This window comes from Harpia harpyja, chromosome Z, assembly GCF_026419915.1.
Source record: "Harpia harpyja isolate bHarHar1 chromosome Z, bHarHar1 primary haplotype, whole genome shotgun sequence".
In the NCBI taxonomy this organism is placed as follows: Eukaryota; Metazoa; Chordata; class Aves; order Accipitriformes; family Accipitridae; genus Harpia; species Harpia harpyja.
The window spans coordinates 35,361,410-35,376,422 of record NC_068969.1 but is presented as its reverse complement, the minus strand read 5'-3'; the positions used below and the strand labels follow the sequence as shown (position 1 = coordinate 35,376,422).

Genomic DNA, 15,013 nt, shown 5'->3' with positions numbered 1-15,013 from the left:
ACTTGGTTAGAAACGGGGATCTGTGGCAGGTCTATGTTACTCTAGCTGTTGCTGTCTTTTTTTTCTTTTTTTAACCTTCTGTCAAGGATCTGTTCCTTGTACTTAGAACTTTGTTTAGGATCTATAAATTCTGCCACCTCTTTACGGAATCATTTTCTCTCTCACTGTTGGCTCATGTCTGTTGATCTCTTTCAGCCAGGTCTTCAGACTTAATTGTCCTTGTTACATGAAAGATCTGGTTGACTTTAATGGAATTAGGTATTGTTCAGCATGTGCAGGTGAGTTAATTGATTTATAAAACATTTCTAATTTACTGCAAGTGTAGTTCAAGCTTTGTATTTTTCTGTGAATTTGATGGAACTTAAATAAATAAATTAATGTTATAGAAAAGAATTGGCATCATTGGTCATGCACAACTACTCAATAATATCCTGCATTAACATGTAAGTACACTGATGAAAGCAAAACAGAAGCTGATTTTCTGAGGGTTTTTTTGTTTAAATGTTCTAAGGAATCAAAGAAAATGCCCCCAAAGACACATTTACCAAAAGCAGTTCTCCCCATCTTCATCATTCATTTGAAGAACTACTCAGTTTTGCCCTACTCTGACTGCAAAAAAAACCAGTCTTTTTCTTCGGTTAAAAACTTCAAATAAAAGCCTTTTGTTTTATTTATCAGCCAGCTGTCTGTGATCAGGCCATTTGCTAATGTTACCACAGACTTATTTCTGCACTGTCCATTAATGTTTGAGTCTGAGCACTGTAAAGCTTTCACTTGTGATTTTTATTGTGCTTTGTTTGATTCCAGCACCTGGCACGTGCTATCTTTTGTGCAACAGCCCCAGGAAGCTGTATTTTAACCTCCCAAGTCCCCTTGTGCAGAATTGGGTTTACATAAACATCCACTTCTGCAGCCCACCATCAGGAATTTACATTATTGGTGATGAAGAAGACAGACCTAGGGAATTGCGCAGAGAGTCTTTATAACTCATTTAATAACTTGGTGATGAAATAGCCCTGTCCTTCCTTTTCTCTAAGAAAAAATACAGAATTTACAGTGTTGGGGAATTAAAAATGTTTGGGCTTGTTTGGGTTTTGTTTGTTTTTTAAGGTTAGGGAGAGCCTATTAGAGTATTATGAATTGCATCCTACATTATATCCAAGAGTCAGGGGAGCTTTTCCATAGATTTCTATGTTGTTCTAAAATTTCTTTCACTTGAATTAAAATTTTTCAATTTTCAGAGAGTATTTCTTTTAATAAGGGTAAAACTACTAACAGAAGAAAAGATATTAGGAAGTGTTTGGACAATTTTTTGAAGAAACATTTTTTCTATAAGCTTTATGTTAATTAGAAACCTTTTTCTATCACAAAACTACTTAATTTCTTGAAATTTTAATTGAAACCCACATTTTTATTGTTGTGTTTTGGTGTTCACAGATGTTTCTTCTTTTGTTTGTTCATTTTTTTGTTGCAGGAATACCTGTTTGCCTATGCAGTGTGACTCCCTGATACCTAGGCTTATCTTCTGTATATCAGCTTGTTATGTTTACTGTCAGTTTTACCAAGAGTTTTATCTATAAATCTTGTGCTAACTTACATGTAGAAGTGGGGCTGCTGGATGACATCCAAGCCAGGGGAGTGTATTAGTCTTCAGTTCTTTGCCTCACTTCTGGGGCACTGCTGGATGAGTTTTGGCATATGTCTTTGCAGTGAAGTAATCTGTTACTACCTTCTTCTAGCTACAATTACTTCTGACATGTATTTACTGCAAATTACTGTAATTATTGTATCATTAACCTTTTAGTAGCATGGTTGAAGGAAATACTCACTCTATACTGCAGTTACTCCAAATTGCACAGGGGCATTAAGGTCTGTGTTCCCTTACACAGGAGCAGTAACTTCTGACAGATTGGTGCAATAAGCAGCAGGGCATAACATAGACTGCCACAGCAGAGCTTATTCATCAAAACCTGTGATAAAGAAGCATTATTTTTTATTGTGTTTCCAGTAAAATTCAAAGTATTGTACTCCATCATCTTCTGAATTTTGAACATCTAAATTTTTGGAGCAACTGTATGTTCTTTTTTAATATCCGTGTACTTTGGCTTGGTTCCCTTGAATTTTTCAGTGATCCTTCTATCATTATAGCTGTTGCTTTCACTGCCTAATTGTGATTCCTCTCATTGCTGTAGCAGAAGAAAAAAAAAAAAATTGCATATGTAAATTCATAATCTCAATGGGGATCTGTCCAAGCATAATTAAAATGTGTTTTTAAAAGATGTTCTCATTATTGTGTTTTTTAAATGTATGTACAGGTCAAGTTTGTGTTTTAAAATGGACTAGCTTTTGAGAGAGAAGGCTGTGTAACTCGTGCTATCTGTGGCAGCTCTTGAAAGTGTTCAAAATTGCTAGCTGATGCCTTCAGGGAAAAAATACAGGAATTAATTACAGTTCATCAGCACACATCTGCATCTGGATTTCAGAAATTTGGGAATAAACTGGACTGTATACAATTCTAAAAAAAACCCTTCACTGTTCAATTTAAGATCTTTGTGTGTTTTTTAAATGGCTGAACATAAATTAATTTTTCTTTCTGCATGGGACAAAATCTGTGAATTAACATTAGATCTACAGTGCAGTGCTACCACAGGAGATGCCATCTTCCTGGTTAAATTTAAAATAGTGGTTTTGACTTCACGTTGATAACTCTTGAGTCCTCTGGTGCTTCCTTACATGTTGAACTGTTGACACCTTGGCTTCCTGAATCCCAGTTCAAATAAGCAGCATGGCTGAGGCAATCCCTCGTTTGAGCTGGAGGTTGGACGAGGCCTCTGGAGGTTCCTTTCAGCCTAGACCTTTTTTATGACTTATTGACACATTTTACCTGCTACATAGTACATACTACCATACAGGATTAATATGGATGCAGGAGGGGTTTTAAGTAAATCTTCTGTAATTCCTATAGTTCAGTTATTACAAACTTACTTTCATCTTTGTTGAGCTTCAACAGATACTTGCAAGGAATTTAAGTAAAAAATTTGTACAAAGTAACTGAACTGCTCCTGTCACCAGAGTGCCTTGGCCCCTGATCAAAATCCTCGGGTTCAGTTGCCCATTCTGTACCGGCAGAAATAAACAAGCTTATGTTTTAATTGTGTGAAATGCCAAAGCCAAGGGCATTCCTACGAGGTCTGTGCTTTCTTTCAACCAGCTACACACACCATCAGCCAAGGAGATGCCTGTCTCAGATAACAGGTGTCCCTCTTTGAAGAAGAGGAATTTTGCATATATACCTATTTTAAAATAAGGTTAACTTGTGTAAAGGAGCATAAGACCTGTTGTCTTTTAAAAAGGATTAATAGCTGGGTATTTTATCAGAACAATTAGTCATAAAAATTGGAATTTTATCCCTTTCACTCTGAAAAAATAACAGCCTGAGTTTTCTTAAGATGTATCCTTATCAAAGCTGATCTCCTTGAAGATGCTGCAGTGCCAGTGAAAATGGTGTGAGCAGGAAACACTGGGAAATATTTTACAAGAGGCATTCCTCCCTCTAGTTCTGGATTTCAACATTAATTAAAAAAAGCTTGTCCCTTTTATGAATACAGTGTGAATGTTTTTAGTAGGATGGCTATTTGTGACTAATGTTAGCCTTTCTATAAGAAGCCATGCTCTTGTTACATGAACAAAATAGCCAACTAAATGGAATAATGGTTTACTTTTATAAATGCCTGATTTTAGTTGGAAAATTAATTAGTTGTACTGCATAACAGATGCAGAAAGACTAAGGCCTTATTAAGGACTGATGAGGAAAAAAAGAGGAATTTAATGACTGCTTTAGTTTAATATTTTTCTCGTGTAGCTGCATCACATTATGGCAATATTCTTTTGGAAGTGCTGCATAATTGTAAAAGACAAAAATCAAAACAAAGCAACTCCAAATGCCTTTCTCCTTAAAGCAAAAAACAAACAAAAAGCGTGGGAAAGGATATTTTGAAAACTGTACTTTGAACACCACAGCTTAAACACAGCCTTGAAAAATGCTTTTCTATAGCATTGTTGTGTAGTGACTTGCTGTTCTTAAACTTCTTAAACCAAAACTTTAATTTTTTTAGATCAGCACTGGTTTTTGTGAGGCCACCACTATTTGTCTAGAAGTTACTTTTGTTGTATGGTTTCACAGCATTTTGCAGAGAAAATGGAAACCAAAAGTAAATGTTTTTCACCTTTCTGAATGTACCACATAGATTAAAAATCAATAATCTCATAGGTAATGTGTTTTACTGAAAGCTTCCTTACATGGAAGGCATGCTTGCTCACAGAAGTGGCACTTCCATTTTATATAGTTCAAATGTTTAAGCATTTTATGCCATTAATCTTTCTACAAGTTAGAGTGGACGAGCTTTGCTAATTTTTCACTGTAAGGTGCAAGTCCAGATTGTTCTCTCTGGATGGGAAGCCACAGCTCTTAGAAGCAAACTAGCAAGGAAGAAGTTTCAGCTTGTGGTGATTTCTTTATCAAGATGCATCAAGAACACCTGAAAGGTATTTTGTTGTTTGTGAAGTTCAATGGTTTGGGGGGGGGGAATTAACATTAGGAATTCAGGTCTTGCTTCTCATTCTTTGCTTAAAAGACATTATGGATGACTGGAAAATGACAAGGATTAAGACTTCAAAGATGTCAGAAGTGTGTATCTCCACTGAAGTGGGACCACAGTAAGATACCAACAGACAGAAAAGGCCTCTCTCACACAATACTTTGTACAAATTTAGCTATGTTGGATTAAATCTAATTAACTGTTCCAATTTTCCTCTATAGAGACAGCCTGAGAAACACTTAAGAGTGAGTACCTTTGGTAGTGACTCAGCGTCTCCTAAGTGGTGAGTAAAAGGATGTGTCTATGTCCATATTTCCTGAATGGGGGAAAAAATAACTTTTATTTATGCATCGTAGCACATCAAGAGAACAAAACTGAATTGGTTTTCCTTTGAAGGTCACTTGTAACATTGATGCAACAATAAACATTAATGTTAACCTTTCACATTACTTCTGCATCAAAATTAAGCACAAAATACTGGCAACACTACAGAAGAACTTCATTTCTCAAGACATTTGCCATTTTCCTCTGTTTTCTAAGCATTTTGTAAAAAAAATACTGTTCCGGTTGAGGGAGCAGAAATCCCATACATGTAATTAATTTTAAAACCAATACAGCAGAAATCAGGCTTTATACCTTCAGCAAAGATACCAGTTAGAACATCTGATCTCTTGATTTTTTCTAAAAAAAGAATTTGTATTTTTTTAAAGATATGTTTTTAGCTTCAAATATTTAACTTCGTTATGAGATGAACAGACTACAAATTGCCGATTCCATTTATACTATCATAAAAACATTTGACAAGTATATTGTGTTTGTATGTGGTGTTTGTAGGGACCAATTTGTACCCAGTTAATAATTTAATATTGGCATATGTTGTTCCACATAATTTATCTGCCATAAAAAGATTTCCATGTAATCCTTGTTTCTACCTGGTATATGCAGAAGCTGATCCAGCAACATCTCCTGAAGTAAGAGGTAGAACCTGAATCAAATACTCCATCATCTTCACTACGTTTCCATGGGTATTTAATAGCTCTTAAAATGTACATAACTTCACTTTTGAAACTTTCTCATTTTTGGATGCTTAATGTGCAAACTCAGGGGTTTTTTTGTTTAACATAACATTCTTGTTTGTGTATGTGCAGAGGCTAGAGTTTGCCAGCCAATCCATAAATGACCAAGAGTCTTTCAGTGGATGAATAGTCCATCTCCAATTAAAAAAACCCAACGTTTTTGTGACTGGTACTGATTGCTCTTGAGGGGTGAGAAACAAAACAAGTATGACAATCGTATCCGAGTAAGTCAAATGCAATAGCATAGTGCAGCTCACTGTGGGCCTTCCTAGCTGTCACCAGGATGCTACGCGTCCCAGGTTAGCAGAGCTGTGATGGGAGGAGCACAAAGGACACCACAGCTTTCAAGACCTGTATTTTGTAGGGAAGAATTAGTTTTGACAGTTGCAATACAGATTTGCCTCTTTGCTTATTCTGGCTACCTTTGAGATCTTGGCCAGAGGATCAACGGTAAGATCATCTGCCTTCTAGCACTCATCACTAGAGATTGGAGAGATTTTGTTGGAAAATTGTTTTCAAGATTTAAATTTGTAGTTTCAGATCAGCACTTGATATACAACTACTTTCTTGTGTAAAGATGTAAACCATACTCCTTTACTTTCTAGATGTCAGATGTGCCCTTCTTCAAAATGTGCATCTTATGAACTTTTGGACATTTTTGGTTTTTTACATTAAAAGGTATTTACAGACACTGTATGTTTATCATCCACTTGAAATCATCTTACACTGAGGACAAAGCTAAATAACATCACAGTTATTTGTTAGGCAATGTCAGACTGGGTGAATTTTGACTGAAGCTGCAAGAAGGCAGATAGTACCCACTGTGTATTTTCAGAAAAACGGTATCTCATTTCAGTATACAGAAATTCACATTATACAGACACAATTTCACAACAATTAATTTCTATAAACTATGACAAAACAGAACACATTCAGTATTTCTCATTCTTCAGAAGATGAGTTATATAATCCTAAATGCAATACCAGAAATCAAGCATCTATGGAATATGCACAAAAACAAGGTAGATGTTTGGAATCACAGGACACTAAATGGGAAGGAAAAACAGATTTTAGATAGGGATACTTAAAAATATGCAATAGCTTGGAGGCAAAGGAGTATTTCTCAGCTGTAAGAAATTCAGTCCTCTGCTTCAAATTAGGCAAAATGAGGACTTCCATCTCCCAGGCGAGTGTTGTAGCTGTTGGATTTTTTTTTAGGTGTGTCTGAGCAGGAGGACAGAGCCCTTCCTTGCTCCCAAGCATGTGTCAAGTGTCCTCGCTGATCAAGACAGCATCTGGATGTGTCCCACCCCCTCTATTTTTTCTTGAAAAGAAACCCAGGCCTGTGACTGGGGAGAAATAGCTCCTGCATGATGTGGAGATCTCTGTTTTTTGAGGAGTCTGGAACTACAGAAAGTAATGGACCCTAGTTTAGATAAAACCTGTGCCTCCTCCCACCCTTCCTCTTTTTAAGTGAGCAGATTCCAGCAATCCAATAGCTTGGGAAGCCCAAGTTGATTGACGTGCCTTATTGACAGTATGAGCAGGATCTGGTCATTTTACATGAGATTATTCAGGACTTCTTGCTCGCTATGCTGGCTTCTTGACTTGGCTCCCAGGCGTTGTGTGCTGAACTTGAGCTCTCCGGTGCTCTGCAGATCACAGTGACTTCCAGTGGGCAGCAAGGTATCTGAAGCAGGCTCCCAGTCTTTAGCTGGAATTCCCTGGGCATAGCTATGCATGCAACACAGCTCTGCAACAGGAATTTTATTGACTGTGTATTGTCTCTTTACATGCAGTAAAGCCACTGAAGCCAGAAGACACTGCCTATGTGCACTTGCCACTGCCCACCTGTTGTGCACACTGGTTGTGTCTGGGGTTTCTGGATATTGCACAACTTGAACAGAGTCAGTCTGGTGTCCAGCATCACAGTCAGATGTTTCCTAAGTTCCCAAATTCCACGTGTAGCACCATTCTGGGTGCAGAAAGGGTACACGTTTGGGGAAACCTAGAAGGGATAGTATTTCCAACCTAACATGAGAACTGCAGTGCCTAAGACCCGTTGTGGGTTCAGCCTGTCACGGGTAAAGTTTCAGTGCTGAAGTTGAAAACATTATGGAAACAGTATAATAAATAGTCCTCAGTTTGCAGAAAGCAGCATCATTAGTTAAGTGTATCTTTTCATGTAGTCTGTGAGCTATTTAACTCATTCCAAGGCAGAGAGCTTTACACCACAGACCTGCTATCTTTTGTGATATGTATCGTTACAATCAGGTAGTGCAGTGAATATGTACATATCGTAAAGATTCTGTAACTCTTTAATCCCCTGTTAAAAATTCATTAATTGCTTAATCTGCTCAGTCTAATGACTGCCTCCGTAGCATTTGCGTATTTTTGGTCTCCCTAGGCAAAGCAGGTGCTGCTGGTATTAAGGGTTTTTGTCCACAGGAAATCATCCCAGAAACCCTGTTTATGAAAGTAATATCTGGAATTGGGGGGTGAGGATTCACCTTCAGTGGTGGAAGAAAACCTGGTCTTGTGTGAGCATAATGATCCATGGCTCCTGAACCATGTCTTTCTAGACAAGCTTTATTGCTCCTGCTCAGACTAACAGGAGGCATGTTCTCCAGTACTTCTCTAGAACTTGGTAACAGAGAGTGAGATGGAGAAAGAATCTTTTTCTTTCCTATCACTGACTTACTGTCTTCTGCAGCAGCAGGACTTAGAATAGTACACTGAGAATCAGAGCTGTAGTGATTTGCTCCTAAATTCCTTCTCTGGATAATACCGCTGAGGTTTGAAACAAAGCTGATTTGTCCTGAACTGGCATCCTTACCCATAGGAATCCCACTGGGGCTATGATTCTCTTCAACACAAGGAGTCTGAGAGTTTATCTCTTCATATGATAATTTCCTTGATCCAGTTTGATCAAAGGTTTTCAATAAATGAGCAGTGTCTTTTATGTCAATACTTTGGTGTCTGGTGATGAATCTCTTTGACAAGGCAAGGCCATTGATTTTAAAAGAGAGTTCTTTTGGAGTAATATCCTTAAGTTCCTTTTTTAAAGAGGCAATTTTATTCTGGTGAAACAGTGACGGAGAGCCCTTTACCCAATGCTCAGACTGTAGCCGCTGCACTTGTGCCAGCCTGGAGCCTACTTTTGTTGAGCTGGATTTTCTTTTTGGTGAAACTGTTTGAGATGAATTGTCCACGCTTCGTGGATGATCCAGCTCTTTAAAGCTCAATAGTGCTTTTTGAGTTTCATTTGAACTTGAAAATGGGAATGGAGAGGTTTTCAGTTCTATTTCTGATGGGGAAATGCAACCAGTTGGGGAATGGCATTCTTCAAGGTCTGGAGGCATGTTCAGGTACTGCTTCGTTTTCTGCCTTCCCGATGGGGACTTGTCTGTTGTGATGATGATGACTTCTTTTCCTTGTGCCCTGCAGGCATTGAGAAGAATTTTCAAGGTCTCTTTGTCTTCAGAGTCTATTGCATACACAAGTGCAGAGCAGTTGGAGTGATCTTGCAGGCTTGGGTCAGCTCCACTTTTCAGTAGCAGAGAGACCACTTCAGGGCCTGCTTTTTCCAAACAAGCATGCATCAAGGCTGTCTTTCCAGATTTGTCCTGTATGTTCGGATCAGCCTTGTTTTCCAGTAGGTATTTAACCATCTTTGCCTTGCTGGCACTCTGGGAGTCCACATGTTTTGTACTACAAGCAATCATTAACGGGGTTTCACCTCTGTCATTGCTCTCGTTGACGTAGGCACCACGCTCTAGTAACAGCCTGGTGAGGCGAAGGCGGCTTTGATAGACAGCTCTTATCAGGGAGTTCCCCTCCGCTGGCAAGTCCACCATTTCGGTCATCACACTTGTCACACACCTTCCTAGTGGCTGGAAAGAACACCTGGTTTCCAGAGAAAGCAAAGAGGCCCCCCAGAAAAAAGAAAATAGAAGAAAAGAGATTTAACTGTACAAATTGCTCCTGTAAACACCCCCATACTTTGTGAAAAGGGGGGGGGGGGGGCTATTCCCACCTCCTAAACTTCAAGAAATTCATTAAAAACTTACAATAATAATTTTCTGATATAATTACAGCCTTTATAGATGCTTAAAGCATGGCTGTCACCTTTTTTTTTTTCCTCCCTTTTGTCATACTCTGCCAAATAAGCTGCAAAAAAGTTTAATTCTCCACACTCTAATGGCTTTATACTGACTACACCCAAGTGGCTGTGCTACAGTTGTACCACTCCTGATTTTCATCAGTGCAAGAAGCAAGAACTGAATGAATCCTGCAGCATTTTTTTTCCACTGATGTGAGATAGAATAAGTGAATGTGACACTATCTCACAAAATGACAATGCTAAACATCTAGAAATTAGAATCACAGAACCATAGAATCATAGAATATCTCAAGTTGGAAGGGACCCATAGGGATCATCGAGTCCAACTGGGACTCAGCTGGGAAGTTCGTCCTGGCCCCTGGGAAGACTTAATGAGAAAAAGAAAGTTCATGGGTCTTAATGAGAAAAGCAAGCATGGTAAAATATTTTTTACCTAAGAAGAAACTGTTAAATGGCTGGAAAATAAATATTATTGTATTTTATAAAAGTAATTACATCTGTGGAAGTACACTACCTTCCTTATGCTCCTTTGAAAACATACTAGTCTGAGTGAAACAGCATAAACGAAGTGATGCACAGCCTGTCCCACTCATTGTGGGGATCAGTGGGCTGAGAGGAGTCCTGTACCTGGGCAGACAGTATCAGCTCTAAAACAAAAGAAACATTTGACAGCATCAAAGAAAAGCTGGAGGTTTCACACAAAAAAATTAAGAGCTTAATATGGTATAAATAATGAAAGGTTTTGTATGAATGTATACCTACATACATGCAACTAGTACAATTAAATTGTTTTTATTTATGTCTTTTATGTACTTGCTTACCCATATGTAGGGAAAATCTTTAGACAAAAAAAAAAAACACACAATATTTAACAGTTGACAGAGCAATATAATTCCAAGACAAGATTAGACATGGATATGAAAATTACATTTGTTTATTTACAGTATATTTGCAGAGAAGTAAAAATGTTTAATTAGTTTAACTGCAAAGGAAATTAACAGAGACTCATATTTATTTACCATTGAAAGCACTAGTCACATTCTGGTGAATAACTGAAGAGCAGTAATTTTGTTCTGTTTTTCTTTGATACTGGAGTTTTACTTTGATTTCCAAAATCAAAGGATGGTATCAATGTAGTTCATTCCAAAAGTCCAACGAACAAAAAAAAGTCAGTTGAAATACACTTGACATTTTTATCACAGATTTCTTCCCCTCCTTTCCCCTGTTTATTTCACTCCATAGCATCATGCTCTGCAGATACAGGTGCTTTTGCTGAGCAGTGACATTCAGTGGCTTATCAGTCACCATAAGAACAGTTAGCTATGGGTCTTCATACTTGCCATGTGTTAAGTATTTAACTATTATTCAATATAGCTGTTGTTTGGTGACAGGGTGTAACAATGGTCACACATAGCATATATTTGGGGAAGATACCTCACAATATTTGGTATGTCAGGAAAAAACACAAGCGACAAATGCATGAGATGAACGGGTTCACCTTTGGTAGCACTTATTTCTGGGCTTACGGCCCTCACAAAGACTGTTCATTGTGTATGTGTGACTGCAGTCCTGTTCTGAGCAACTGAGGAGGATAAAAGAGGGCCAGACCTTCTCTGTCCACCCTCATGGGAGCAAACATCCCACTTCTGATCACTGCTGGGAATGGGGGTACCACTGTGGTACTATCATCTTCTTTTGACCGGTGGTTGTTTTTTTCCCCCTCTGTCTCGATAAAACATTTTTTAAAAAGTAATTGCATTGAAATTACTTTAAGGATGCATTCAATTATACTGCAAGTACATGATTCAGTAGTGTCTATCTCAGCTTTCATTGATGTGCAAATCATTATTATGAAATGCATATTTCTGACAAGTAATATATTCAAGATTACTATCAAGTCTTTTATAAAAAAGTATCCAATTAATTTGTGCTTTGGGTTTCCAGAAACAAACTAAAGAGAAAAACCTTTTAGATAGCACACCTGCTGGAATTCTGTGTTCTCCCTTGGTTTTGACCTACCTGGAAGTCGTCGGTGATTTTACATTTGTTTCGTACTTATCTAAAGCTCTTCTGATACTTATCTGCTTGCTTTACTTAAGTGATGTCATATAGCACTTCTTAGACAAGTCTTTTCACCTGCAGAAATACCTTTTAAGGCCAAAAGAACATTCAACATGCATGGAAAGAAGAATGCTACTTGAAATCATGCAGCAGATCAACACTAAAAATGAGACTTTTTCTGACATCCGATCTAATGCCTCCAATTGCTTAAATTCACTGTCTCCATTGACTTTACCAGGACTGTCAATGTCAGTGAGGGAGGAGGAAGGCTATCCTAAGCCAATAGCTAAAGTTTGAAAATTTGGAGTAGATTGTGTTGCCAGGATATTGTATGAACCTGGCCTGGAGAAAGCCCAAGATGTTTTTGTGCAGGCAGGCCAGCAGCTCCAGCGTGCCTGAGATCTCACCGGGGCTTGTAGGTACTAATAAATTTCATTTCAGAAACCCAACTAATCATTATATACGCAGCCTGGGACTGTCAGGTCTGCAAAGCAGACTGGCTAATCCCTGAAAGAAGGACCACAGGCATCAGTGGTACAAAGATCCAGCCACATTATTTATATGTTGATCTACACTTTGCACTGGAAAGGAAAAGGAGGCTGCATGGGGGAAAAGGAAAGTGGAGAAAGAAATATAAAATGGGGAATAAAAATCCACAAATACTTCAGAATTAGATACTATATGATTAAAAGGAAGCGTTACAGATTTGCAACTGGAACAATATAATGCAGAATACATTCCTGAATGCTGGATGAAGATAACCATCATTTGGACAATCTGTTAATTACGGGAGAATGCGCTGGGGGCTGCATCACCCTAAAATTGCCACTGTGGGAACAAAGTGCAGCTGGATTTACTTAAGACCCACAGTGACACTGGCTCAGTGGAAATACATGTGCCACACCTGGACTGGGTACCACCTGCTCCAAAAAAAACACAGCTAGCTATCTTGAAGTGACAGATCACAGTTCAAGCAGATACCCTAAAAGAGTAATTTATTTGATAATTCATCACAGATTGATGCTGAACAGATAGGGATTATAAAACATTCCTAAATCTAATTAACTGCGATGTCAGAACCACTACATGTGTTACTGGGATGTCAGGACTGACACAGCTGCTTTTCAGCTGTGGAGGTAAACTTGTGCCAAGATAGTAGTTTAATGAACGAGGAACTATGCAACCTAGTGCGTGACAGTGAATCATGAACTGGTCTTTCAGATCATCCACAAATTTCTGGTATTCTTGTACAACTAATATTCCTGGAACACTCTTTCTGTCACTTTATTTTCAAAAAGCAATATTGTCCTGGAAAGTGCTCTGAGATCAAGTAGCACAAAGAACTGCATAGTATGAAAATCAATTTCTGAAGCCGATGATGACTTGTTTCCAAGAAGTAGATAGCCACTGTTGTAGATTTGTGCTGGGTCCTGTTCTGAGGTCAGGCTGGCAAATATGAGAGTGATAACCCAGAGTCCTATTCTGATACAGGTCCTGCTGCCATTGTAGTGGGAAAAGCCACTAAAATTTCAAAGTTTTAGCACTTCCTCCTCCAACCCTTGCTTCTTGATTTTTAAATAGCACCGAATTACTAGAAAAAAACTCTCACAGTGTTTTGTTACATCTAACAGTGTAGATAATCACAAAATTCAGGGAGGGGGAAGCTCATTGACCTTATAATGTGTAAACAAATACAAACATGACCAACATTTTCACTGAATAAAGGAGTGCTATGAATCAATGTTCTTGCAAGGTGTTCCTCGCTTTTTCAATGTGAAAGCCAAATTTTCTGCCCTCTGTGCCTCACCCCTATTGGAGTTACACAAACAAGCTTTCACAGTAGTGTTTAGAGAGTCTAGAATCACTCCAGTAAAATTAAAAGTCATCGATTCTCATCTCTGAAAAAAGATGTGTGTACATGCTTAAAAAGCATAAGCCTTTAAATATTTTTGTGATTTTTCATATCCACATTAACCCTGTAAATTCTCTCAGTCAGTGTAACAAGAACTCTTGATTTCCTACACTGTCGTAAATGCATTGAAATTTACCACGAGAGTAACTTTTGATGAAAAAAATTACCACTCTAACACAGCCAAAACTACCCCCCCTCCCCTCCCCCCCCCCCCACAAGTTGCCAGAATTAAGTCCAGTTTGGAAACCTAGCCTGTAAAGTGCAACTTTCCATAGCGAAGCATCTGTCTCTTCAGCCTTGCTGTTTTCCAAGGTTAACTGCAGGATGGTCAGGATCTGCAGGTTTCTCACCCATCTTCACTTGGGATCTCCTGTCTTTGTACTTCTGAAGAAAGTTGGGAGAGGTTCAGCCAGCTCATTAAGTACCTTTTTCCTGTCACAGTATTTATCATCTTTCCGAGTACTCTTTCTCATTTGGAGGTGTTTCCTATGGCACTAATTACTGCCAGAGAGTGGTTGGAGCATGGTGGAGAGCACTAGGAGAGGAAAGTTTTCACTGGGGCTCTACATTAAGGTCAGTGTTGTCGCTCACTCCTGTTTCACAGCATCCTGACTCGTAACCTAACGGCTCTAAAGTTTTTCCTGCGGGAGATCTGGAAAAAACATGGACAGGCAACTTCTCTACAGAGAACACACCTGAAAAATATAAACGCAGGCTAGAAGAGTAAGCATGTTAAAGGCTTTTCCCTTAAAAATCCACCGAGAGTGAAGGGACCACTTTTTGGACTGAGAAGAGCCTGACAGAGTTGCTTTGCAAGACAAACACCCCACGTACGGACCTTCAGTCACCGACCCGAACCCTTCCTCAGCATTCTGGCCACCCTAAGGCGCTATAAAACGTCAAACCAAACCAAAACAAAACAAAAACAAAAAACAAACGCGCCAGCCCCTTCGTGTGGCGAACGGCGAAGGCCAGGCGACGCCGCGCCGGGCGGAGGTGTCGGGAGGAGGGCGAGGGGAGAGTTTTTACCTGTCGCCGTCGGCAGCGTCGCCTCCTCCCGCATCACGGCCCGCCGGGCGGGAAGGGACGCGCCTGCAGCTCCCCGGGCAGCTCTCGGCGAGGGGAGCGGTCTGCCAGCCCGCACGGCGTTCCCGCGCCGAGCTGAGGAACAGCCCCGCCACCGGGCACACCGGCGGGGCGTGCAACTTCAGCCGGCGCCGTCCACTGAGCTGCCTCGGGCAAC

General features: G+C 39.3%; 2 protein-coding genes across 4 annotated transcripts in view; one reads left to right on the top strand and one right to left on the bottom strand.

The window, feature by feature from the left end:
- FAM151B (family with sequence similarity 151 member B) overlaps positions 1-8,644 on the top strand; it is a 23,325-nt gene extending 14,681 nt beyond the window's left edge. Inside the window, exons 7-9 of one of the 2 annotated variants that reach the window (XR_008233435.1) lie at positions 196-278; positions 1,475-4,881; positions 7,474-8,644. Coding sequence is in view for 1 of the 2 variants with exons in the window: in XM_052776470.1 (XP_052632430.1) it covers positions 196-230 (35 nt within the window). In the remaining variant the exon portion in view is untranslated. Of the gene's footprint in view, positions 1-195; positions 279-1,474 lie in introns of both variants that reach the window. The other variant, XM_052776470.1, reaches the window with a different exon arrangement.
- Positions 8,032-15,013, bottom strand: ANKRD34B (ankyrin repeat domain 34B). 2 transcript variants are annotated; one of them, XM_052776467.1, is made up of 2 exons: positions 14,800-15,013; positions 8,032-9,580 (listed from the first exon to the last, which is right to left on the bottom strand). In XM_052776467.1, the coding sequence occupies exon 2, from the start codon at positions 9,538-9,540 to the stop codon at positions 8,032-8,034; it is 1,509 nt and encodes a 502-aa protein (XP_052632427.1). In that variant the 5' UTR covers positions 9,541-9,580; positions 14,800-15,013. The 2 variants fall into 2 exon arrangements, 1 of the variants encoding a protein (XP_052632427.1); XR_008233434.1 differs by lacking the exon at positions 8,032-9,580 and adding an exon at positions 13,997-14,154.

Excerpts from the sequence above, each read along its gene's own strand:
- ANKRD34B (XM_052776467.1), bottom strand. The coding sequence starts at position 9,540 with ATGACCGAAATGGTGGACTTGCCAGCGGAGGGGAACTCCCTGATAAGA.